At 38.2% G+C, this 10,957-nt stretch overlaps 2 protein-coding genes across 2 annotated transcripts; one reads left to right on the forward strand and one right to left on the reverse strand.

Annotated features, from left to right (window-relative positions):
• The first annotated feature begins 175 nt into the window (after positions 1–175).
• ppp2r3c (protein phosphatase 2, regulatory subunit B'', gamma) lies at positions 176–5,061 on the forward strand. The gene is made up of 13 exons (XM_055038418.1): positions 176–344; positions 467–591; positions 690–794; positions 1,042–1,154; positions 1,591–1,688; positions 1,772–1,842; positions 1,948–2,080; positions 2,296–2,351; positions 2,483–2,558; positions 2,661–2,797; positions 3,670–3,807; positions 3,899–3,958; positions 4,046–5,061. The coding sequence occupies exons 1-13, from the start codon at positions 278–280 to the stop codon at positions 4,238–4,240; spliced, it is 1,374 nt and encodes a 457-aa protein (XP_054894393.1). The 5' UTR covers positions 176–277; the 3' UTR covers positions 4,241–5,061.
• A 525-nt stretch (positions 5,062–5,586) lies between these two features.
• fam177a1 (family with sequence similarity 177 member A1) lies at positions 5,587–9,467 on the reverse strand. Its single transcript, XM_055038419.1, has 5 exons — positions 9,345–9,467; positions 8,960–9,139; positions 7,537–7,603; positions 7,338–7,435; positions 5,587–7,255 (listed from the first exon to the last, which is right to left on the reverse strand). Exons 1-5 carry the CDS (start codon positions 9,357–9,359, stop codon positions 7,043–7,045), a joined length of 573 nt encoding a protein of 190 aa, XP_054894394.1. The 5' UTR covers positions 9,360–9,467; the 3' UTR covers positions 5,587–7,042.
• Positions 9,468–10,957: the final 1,490 nt, after the last annotated feature.

The raw sequence follows: 10,957 nt of genomic DNA on the forward strand, positions 1-10,957 counted from the left end.
CCAAGAAAATAACAGACCGTGCCCAATTAGAGTCACAAAATGTATCCCTAATAATTTTAAGTGCTACCACAATGTTTCTAAAACAACACGATTCACAAATACATTTTAACGGAATTATACAGACAATGTACTTTTATTATGAAAGTATGAACTTCTCAACGGAAGTGACAGTTGGAGCCAGTTTTGTTGTTTGTGTCCGTGTCTGTTTAGTGAGTTACTGATTATTCATTTCGGTTTTAATGAATAAAACTTATTCATTTTAATCTTTGGTGCCGGCATGGCTAAAGAGGAAAACACACATTGGTCGGAGGTTCTGAAAAGGAGGCTGGCTGGCTTAAAAAAAGGTCAGAAATGATCAAATTGACGTTTAAAGCGCTAACGTTGACGCACCAGACAGTTTTTTTAAAATGTCAGATTAGTGGTTTTCAATGTTTTCTTCTTGTTTACCGTTTACTGTTTTTTGAAGACTCGAGGAACGAAGAGGAGAAGAAAGCAGAAGAGACGGAACTTTTCACCAAGTATTACTCGGAATGGAGAAGCGGAGTGGAAACAGATGAGTCCTATAAGACCATCCCACGGTTCTATTATAAGGTAACATGTTAATAAAAAATCTTTAACTTCAGCAGTGCATTAGACTCCTGATTGTGGGGGTGACGTGTAAATGAATGACATGTTGTGATGCTGTGAAGCTTCCGGCAGAAGATGAAGTTCTGCTGCAGAAACTGAGAGAAGAATCCAGAGCTGTCTTCCTGCAGAGAAAAAGCAGAGAGCTGCTGGATAATGAAGAACTTCAGGTAAAACATCTTTTCACCCATCATAGAGTTTGTATAATCAGTCCCCTGGTTTTTGCATCTTCTTTGTTGAAAGCCTATCCACTGCTGAAATATCTGACTTACATTTACACTATCATATTTATGCAAAATAAATAAAAGTAACCAGACAGGACAGATGTAGAGCTTAGACTTGAACTCACCTCAAATCTCTTGTTCATTTCTGCTGATCTATCTTTAATAGCTCTCATTCTGTTTGTTTTTGTTTTAGAATCTGTGGTTTCTGCTTGATAAGCATCAGGTCCCGCCAGTAAGTGGTGATGAGGCGATGATCAACTATGAAGCCTACCTTCAAGTAGGGGAAAAGGCCGGGCCAAAGTGCAGGTAGGTACCTAACCTACAATTTGTTCTCTACTGGATGTAAAACAGGGCTCCTGGCTGATTAGTTGCTAAGTTGGATGTGATAACATCTTACCTCTTACACTCATTTGCTCAGATAATGGTAATGCTCCTCAGCCTTATATCTCAGGCAGAGATTATAGACAAACTTCATTTCAGATAATTGGATAAAAAAAAACATATTTTTTATTAAACAAAAAAGACACATTTATTTGATTTTGAAATAACGATGGTTGTTCTCACATCTATTATTTTCAGCACAGTAAAGAAATAATTGGATCAGACGTAGTAAATACTCCAGGTTTTAGAGGACTAAAACTTTAAATAAATCTTGTAAAGTTAAATATTGTCCTCACTGGAGGATGGATTAAGCTGAATTTCAAATGGCAGATTGTATCCATTTTTTCACTTTTTCCTGTAGGAATTTTTTTACAGCAAGAGTGTACGCCAAGCTGCTCAGCAGTGACCCATATGGCCGAATATCCATCATGCAGTTCTTTAACTATGTCATGAGGAAAGGTTTGGATATACTTCTTGTTTTTCTTAAATGATATTAGTTACCATCTTCTCATTAATTGTTGCTCCTTTCTGTTCCTTTCCAGTGTGGTTGCATCAAACCCGAATCGGTCTGAGTCTGTATGACGTGGCGGGACAAGGCTACCTCAGGGAGTCCGTACGTTATTTCAATAGAAGTGAATATAAATGTTTTTGTTGTTTCCTCCTCAAGCAATAGTGTTAATGTTTCTGTGTGTGTGTGTGTGTGTGTGTGTGTGTGTAGGATCTGGAGAACTATATCCTGGAACTGATTCCCACTCTGCCCCAGCTAGACGGATTGGAGAAGTCCTTTTACTCTTTCTACGTCTGCACAGCTGTTCGCAAGTTTTTTTTCTTCCTCGATCCGCTCCGCACCGGTGAGTCTAAACTTGACTCGTCATCACCAATGAATTCAGAGGATGTAACGATGCGCTTGTGTTGATTGGATTAGTCGGGCAAATTAAAGTTCTTTATTATTTGTAAGTCAGGAATATGTTAGTGACTGCAGTGCTTACAGGCACTTCATTGCTTGAATATATTAGAAATACTGATGGTTATGTGCAGTTTTAAAAAATTACTTTCCCTTTGACAGGAAAGATTAAAATCCAGGATATTTTGGCCTGCAGTTTCCTGGATGACTTGTTAGAGGTATGATTGTTTTTACCTCCCTGTGAGTGTTTAATATATAGTAAATACATTTCATTAGAGGTACAGAAACAAAACTTTATAAAAGCATTCAGTCTTCTGCGATTTTTTTTTTACTGTTGTTTCTATGCCAGTTGAGAGATGAGGAGTTATCTAAAGAAAGCCAGGAGTCCAACTGGTTCTCAGCTCCGTCGGCTCTCAGAGTCTATGGTGAGAAATCGTAGAAGTGCTTCAGTGTTCTGTTGTTACTGCTTATTCAGATCTTCTTTCTTTTCCTGAAATCTAGATTTCTTTTAATCCTCATGTCCACAGGCCAGTACCTGAACCTGGACAAAGATCATAACGGTATGCTGAGCAAAGAAGAACTGTCCCGCTATGGCACGGCCACCCTCACTTCAGTATTCCTGGACCGGGTGTTTCAGGAATGTCTCACCTATGATGGAGAAATGGTAAAACAGTTTGAACTTTTAACAAGATTAAGATTTAGCTGCTTACCAAGTCAATATGTTCTCTAGAGAAGCATAGAGAGACTCGCTGTTAACCAGAATTCAATGACTTTCAGCTTGATTGTCACCGACGATATGCATGGAACAATCACTAAGCATGGCCAGGTTTCAATGGCAGCAACACTCTTTGGTGTTGATGCAGTTACTGAGTAAGGAAGATTCAAAGGTAGATGTTTTCAGAAAGGTGTTTTAAAATGGAGTCAGAGGAAGAACGGGGATCTAAGAAGCTATTTGAAAGGAAACGTCACAACATGACTGCCTCTGATTCAGACTGAGAGAGAGCAACACTAGTAGCAAATAACAGGAAGGATAATGGGAAAAGTTGCTGTTTCACCCTTTAGATCTTTCAGCTTTTGTCCGTCATGTCGGACATAGGAATTTTGATAATTTTTCATGTAAGGATCTACATTCTCTGCACAGGTTAACTGCGCTGACCGTTCTAATCACAACTTTAATATATAAAAAAACAACAAAAAATTTTGACTCCCTAATTATTTCCCCTTTGTTTTAAAATACTCCCACTGACCTATTTTACTATTGTTGCTCTTTCACACACATGATGTCACCTTTGCTCCTAATTAAAATAATTAATGAACTCTCATGAAATGAAGACTACAAAAAAATATTCTGAATGCTGCTGTCATACCTCTTTTATATCATAGTCCTTCAAGAGAAATATGTAATACCAAGCTTTATGAAAACAGCAATAAAATCATTATATGTTCATTTTTAGCTTTTAATTTTAAAAGGTTTTGTCAAACCAGCTTGTTTCTCTATGTTTTCCGAAACTTTCTGTACTCTTCTGGTGATTACAGGACTATAAGACCTATCTGGACTTTGTACTGGCTCTGGAAAATCGGAAGGAGCCTGCAGCACTGCAGTATATTTTTAAACTTCTGGATATGGAGAATCAAGGATACCTCAACGTCTTCTCCCTGAACTACTTTTTTAGGGTAACAACCAACAAAATGTGTGCAAAGATGATATACGCTGTTTATTTGAGCAGCCTTTCGGGACAAACGGTGTGTTTTGTTTTTTCTTTAGTCCATTCAGGAGCAGATGAAGCTGCACAGTCAGGAGCCTGTTTCCTTCCAGGATGTGAAGGTAAAGCAACCACAGACAGTTTGTACGGCTGTAATGGCGACGTGTACGGCAGATTTGGTAACTGTTTCAAGCACTGTCTGTCCTCAGGATGAAATCTTTGACATGGTGAAGCCTAAAGACCCCTACAAGATCACTCTCCAGGATTTGGTGAACAGCTGCCAGGGAGACACAGTGGTCAGCATCCTGATCGACCTCAACGGATTCTGGACCTACGAAAACAGAGAGGTGCTGGTTGCCAACGACACCGACGGCAGCAATATGGTTGACGTTGACGACACTTGAAGAGAATCTTGACATATACTGGCGGCAGCAGAACTGCTACACCTCTTTTATTTTTTTATGGAGACTGGTTTACAGAGAAGAGGGTTGTGTAAAAAAGACGAAAAAATCATTTGTATAAAGTTATTCTCAAATCACACTCAGTTCAGTTGTGTTTAGTGTCCTCATCCAGGTTGATTACGTAAACCACCTTTTTTTTGAACTGCTGAAACATTACCAGTGGTTTTGCTTATTTATTATTTTCATATTAAGCTCAGTGGTGAAAAGTACTGATCAGATCAGAAGTTTCTATTCCCCCCTCAATCACATTAACGTCAAAATAACTCTGGTGTTTTAATAATGCACTTTCATCATGATTTTATTACCAGTGCTGTAAACATTCCTCTCAAGATTTTGCTTCATATTGTTATGATGGATCAATTGCTGCATGTCGGTGATGGGAATTGCTCTAATGGACTGAGAAGCAGTGAGTATGACCCATAGTGACCTTACTGAGTTTGAGCTTAATGGTTGGGTGCTTTATCCTGCGGGAAGAAGCCACTAGGAAGCTAAAGTCTGGTTTAAAGCAGGAGTTTGCAACCTATGGCTCACAAAGCAAAAAAAATATGTTTTTGATTATGGATCCTTTAAGAAATTGTCATTTTAGGAGTTTTTCCTTAAGTTGTTCTGCAAAATTTGCTCTTAATATCTACAACAGGCTTTTAAAAGTAAACAGCTTCAAACTATGCTTTCAATTTTTCTTCATTTTTCTATTTCTTTTGTTATGGAGGATTTGTTTTGCTTGAAGTCTAAAAATGGAAATAAATTCTGATGCTCAGTGTGTATTTGTGACATCTAAATGCTGTTGTGTGATTGGCTGATTCACTGTTTGTGTTAACAAGTATCTGAACAGGTAATTCAAGGAGTGGCCGGTGAATGTTTGGAGGCGTTAAGGTGAGGTTTTCAAACCAAAGAACTTCATGCTGACTGAAACGTTGGGATGTGGGCCTTTTCACTCTCAGTGTTACTTGTTTATTGCACTAATTGGATAGTGAGAGTGGAAGCTGACTGCATATTTGACACAAATCAAGTGAAGATTGAAACATTTGGCTGTTTTTAATGAGAGCAAGCCCATTAAAACACTAGATGGTTGATGAAGTTAAACTGGTCAAGGTGCAACTATCCAAGTGTAAGTAGGAATGTATGTACTTATTTCAGCCTGTATGTGTAGTTTGGACAAGTCACAAATTTTGAAACCATTTTTTTTCTGATTTTTTTTTAATTGGAAAAAGAACAATTTGAATAAACTGTCAAATTTATTACAATTTATAACATTTTATCTGATGAATGGATGTAATAAAGACAACATCGACCTCCCTTGTAATTTAATATGTACTAAAACTGACAATACAAATACATATCAAGGCAATAGATTCCTATTGAAATGACTAAATATATTGCATATTTTCTGTTTCTTCACACACAAAGACAGGAAGTTATTTACTGAAACATTCATTCAAAAATAATCAGACTGAGGATTATTTTGCACTTCCGTTTCTTTGTTGGCGACACGACTCGGGTTCGCCCTCTGCGATCCGAAGCAGGTCAACATAGTGATATCAGTGGATAACAATAAGAAGCTTAAGATGTTCAAAGCAAGGACACTTATAAATACATAAGCTCTGTAGACATCTCTACAAACCAATAATCATCAGTATATTTCAACATTAATCGATTATTCTGTGCAGATTTAAAGAGCTCGTGGAGTAACAAATTGGGGTATAAATTAGAGGATATATTAGTTCTCTTACAAAGTCAGTTTTTGCCTCAAATCAGCTGACTCTCATCGGCTTAAACCAAAACAAGGGGTAACGTGTAGAAACATCTACTGGAGTGTAATCAAATACCAGAAATCCTCTTTTCTGGGGTTAAACACAAACCTGTTGTAGTAATACAAAAGTAAAGCTCTTAAGCATATACTCAGTCTTTTAATTTCCCTTTATAGCACTCATATAAGGCAAACATGTTGGTGTTTATTGGACTTTTCATTCACAGTTAAAGAGGAGTCAGCACAGAGAGGGGTCTCACAAACATCTTGAAATTCTGAATGTTTTTTTTTTTTTTTTACTCAGCTTCTTAATGTTTCCACATTCAGGAGTCCTGTTTTTTTGGCACCTTTGAATTGTTGAAATACAAGACCACAACTACGATTCACTTTATATTTCACACCCATCATGTACATTTCCCCAATTGAAACCACCACCATTAAAGTGTGTTTCTGCACACAACATGCGAGCAGAACAAAAGGTGATGAAAAGGGACTATACTGTTCCACTGGGATCATGTGATTACTTAGGACTCATCAGGACCTTGTTGTAGAGTAAAAGACACTTCATCCTGATATTTTTTGCTGGAGTAGAACTGAAGAAAACTACCCAGGAAACAGTCTGAAAAAGCCAGGATCTATCCACCTACTAAGGTCTGCAGATGATAAATCTGGTGTAGCATCAATATTTGTCCCTCTGATCGTCTTCATCTCTTTATAACTGATTAAAAAAAAAAAAAACAGAGTAATGCACAGAACAACCCTGGCTTTACTTTGCTGCCTCAGCCAAGGGCTCATTTCCAGGCTGACATCTAGTTTTGCATAGATTACATGCAACACTCAAAGTCAAATTCACAGATATGGCGTTCCGCAGCCACTTCCACTGTTGTGATTAAATTAATCTGTTACAAACAACAAAAAAAAGGGAAATAAAAATTAGTGTGTGGAGCTGAGTAAGTTCGGGTCCAACCAACAATTTGAAATGTGTGAATCAGTTTTTTTCAGGAGGGGAGAGGAGACGGGACTCTGTGTGGATCGGGATTCCTGAGCGACGACTCTGGTTCAAGCTCAAAGCTGACGTTTACAAATGTGGCTCCATTTCCTTCCGGCTGCTCCTTCACCGCAGCCGGATTCTCTTGCTCGCCTCTCCGCTGCGCTGCAAACGTGCGCTCTGCCTCATCAGCGAGACGGTTTTCCTCCTCTTCCTCCTCCTCCTGCGGGAAGAGACAGTTGTGTTACATTTTTAAGGTGAGACTTTCCTGTGACGTGGCTGACATGATTGACGATGGGCCTCACCTCTTTCTTCATGCGGTAGTACTCATCAATAGCATACTGGTACTTTGGAGAGGTGATGCCGAACAGAGAGGCCAATTTCTCCCCCATGTAGTCGCACACTGCAACAAAGATTACACAGAATAGCTGATACAAATTCAAGCATTTCTATAAAGGAAAAGTATATATACATTAAAAGAGTAAAGCTCAATTAAGACACTACCTGAAATAGTGGAAGTTGCCACTCTCCACATGTGGAACCAGAAATAAGGACCCCAGGTCAGTTTGGACTGGAGCACATATACAGGAAAAGATGCTTAATGTCTTCACATAATTTCACATTCAGTTTGTTTATTTCATTGACAAACATATTATTATTTTACAAAGAAAATGTTACTGACCATTTAGAAAACTTCACACGTGTACACAAGTGGATATTTTGTTTTTCTATAAAAATATCTCATCGTCAAATAATGACAACCAAAACGAAGACAGCTGATAGCACAGGTTTCACTTCCAAAGAAAAAACAAACTAACAAAAATTTGGCAGAGCTTTTAAAAACATATTAGAAGTAATATGAGTTAAAAGAAAAACACGCACAAGCAAGAAGGAAAACAGCAGGAAAAAAAAATCACTTAAGAGTTTGAGAGAGATTCACATCATGTGGACAGAAGCTGGAGTCCAGAATTTTAAGAGCCACTAGCAAGACATGAACAGAGCACGGGCTACAACTCTCAAATTAAGAGTGTTAAGCTACTATTGATCTATAAACATGGTCAGAAGCATCTTATGAGTGACAAAGAGAAAGAATAAAAAGAAAAACAAAAAGACTGGACTTTTGATAGGCAGCCCAAACTACTTTGCTTGGATGAAAATAAATTCCACATTTCAGGTGAAAATCTCAGAGTTTAATGAAGAGTTGGGGGCAGGATTAAAGTTACTTGAGGACCAGCATCAAAGGTCAACAATCAGTGATCATTTGGAGGAGTTGACTGGAAGACATTTTTAAAGGGATGTTTCCTTTTGCTGACAAGCTTTGCATAATTTCCCCCTAGGATCTGGCACTTATTAACTGGTTTAAAGTTTCTCTATTGTGATTGTATCAGTCAAAAAAAAAAAATTAACTTTGTTAATAAAACGTAGGTTTAAAATTACAATGAAACTGTCACCTCTATGCCTCAATCTATTTGTTGTATGAGAGAGTACATAAGCAATCCTTGTCCACAATAAATCTATATAATTTTTTTTTTCAAATGAAATACAAAAATATATGAATTATTTTGATTATATTCCAATTCACTGGGGCACACCAACATGAGAAAGAAAAAAGAAACAAATGGAAGCTTTGAAATATTCCAGCTAACTTAAGTGATCTCTGCTGTGCAATAATAGTTCTTTGTCAAACTGTGTTACTGATGCTTCTTTTAGATTCAACAAAAATACTTTAGAACACATTTTTGGCTGCAGCTAAAATCCATTAAGATCTCGTTTATAAAATGTCAACACTGAGTCATCTTTTGAGTTGAAGCCTTGAAATGCCTGAAAGAGCAGCCAAAGTCCTCGTAAAAGTAGCTTTAAAAAAAAAAAAAAAGTCTAGATCATGGTCACTAAATAAAACAGGGCCTTTGCAATCCACTCATCCTACCGTGTCAACTGGAACGACCTGCTTCACATTCTCCTCTTCTTCCTCCTCCTCTTCGTCAGTGCTGTACTCCTCCATGGTTTCCCCGTTGGCGAAGTGAATGATCCTCCGGGGAACCTTCGCCTTCCTCCCCTTACACTCAGCAATCTCCACAGTCTCAAATTCTGTGGACCCTGCTGTACGCTAACACAGCAACAACAACGACAACAACAACAAAAGACTGAATTTAAAGAGCCAGCATCATCATTAAAGTGTTTGTTGGGTTCGTTTGTTTCAGCCGTTAGCTTCTCGGCTAAGGAAGTACTAGCAACAATATCTGGAAAAAAGGCCTTACCCTAACTTAAACACGTATTGAAACGGAAGAATTGTTATTTCAATATACACTTACCACTTCTGCTTCCATAGTTAGCCTCAATGAAACGTTATCATTAGTCAATAAAAGGGACAAATCTTGTCATCCAACTCACACCTTCCAACGCACTGCTACAGACGTTTGAGCTTCTTCCGGTCTTTCAAAATAAAAGGATATTTTTCTCACGTACTTTCCAGTTTCAGAAGTGCCATTTAATTTGACATATTTATATAATCGCTAATGTGAATGAAAATACATAAACATATGCCTTTACGAAATTAATTAAATAATGTTTTCATGACGGCTGTGAGCGCTTGAAAAGTCAAAGTTAAATTTCCTTTTTGTGCACACAACATTGACCAATTAAGATGTTATGAATCTGTAATTTACACAAAATAATAATACAAAATTGAACTTCTGTAATTATGTAATATTAGTGTAATGTGTAATCCCTTCTTGATCTTTAAAAACACTGCTCCATCTACTGTGCTGTGATCGAGTAATTGATCATGTAAATGTGTTTCTTGGTCAATCTTGACCAAGAAAGAAGATTCTGATTGTGATTCTAATAAAAATAACTATTATGGCAGAGGACCATTACATATGCAAAGGCAGAGAACGTTTCAGACTGTAAGGTGAGGGATGCTGGCGTTTCCAGAGCAACTTGTGTGCAGTCCAAGATGACACAGACATTTGGAGAGAACTTCAGAAACTTCTGAGGCATACTGGCTTTTACCTTTCACGACTAATCCACAGGTTGATGGAAGAGAACACAATGAAGAGGTAGTTGGCCTAGGTGATGGTCACTCGGCTGACAGTAGCTATGCTGACTTCAAACATGTCAGCAATGAGCTGCTCCTTGATGCCCACTGCAACCCTGAATGAGTACATCAGGAACTCATCAATCAGAGGCATGCAGCAGACAGGGCTGGCTTCAGCACATGCTTCCTCTCCCAAGTTTCTGTGCTCTGGTCCAGAACACCAGGCGTGATGCAGAGGGTGCAATGGACTCCCAGAAGATCCAGAACACACATTCAGATGGAAATTTGGTGTAGACCCGGATCTGGTCATCAGAGGCACAGTAGCGGCTAAAAAGTGTGGCAGACAAATTCACTTTTTGAAGTCTGGCCTCCAACTTCTTAATATAATCCAGAGCTTCATCAAGTGCACCTGTAAAACCACAAAATAAAATAGCAAAACATACGGTTAGCAAGAAGTTTTAATTATATATTTGAAACATTACTTCTGTGAAAATCAATACACGTTGTGAGTCGGAGCATGTATGCATACAGCCATTGACTTAATCTCTCCACAATATACATAACCACCTAATCTCATAATTTCGTTATTATGTGATCATAATAATAATAACATTATAGCAACAGTTGTATTTTACTTAAATTATCTTACATGGAAAATATATACAATGTACCATCTTTTACCTGCGGGTGGATGTGCCGTGTAGTCATGGTCCGCAGTAGCATCTTCAGCCTGGCTAGCTTTCTGAGAGAGGACAAACTGCCGTTTCTTAGCCCTCTCGAAAGCAGACTCTCTCATTGCCGGTGCAGTGAAGTCATTCCAGGCAAACAGGGAAGGAACAGCTCCACTTTTAAGGCGGCTGGTGGTGGATCCGCTAACAAAATCCTCCG

This window comes from Poeciliopsis prolifica, unplaced genomic scaffold (assembly GCF_027474105.1).
Source record: "Poeciliopsis prolifica strain line A6 unplaced genomic scaffold, Auburn_PproV2 SCAFFOLD013, whole genome shotgun sequence".
Taxonomy (NCBI): Eukaryota; Metazoa; Chordata; class Actinopteri; order Cyprinodontiformes; family Poeciliidae; genus Poeciliopsis; species Poeciliopsis prolifica.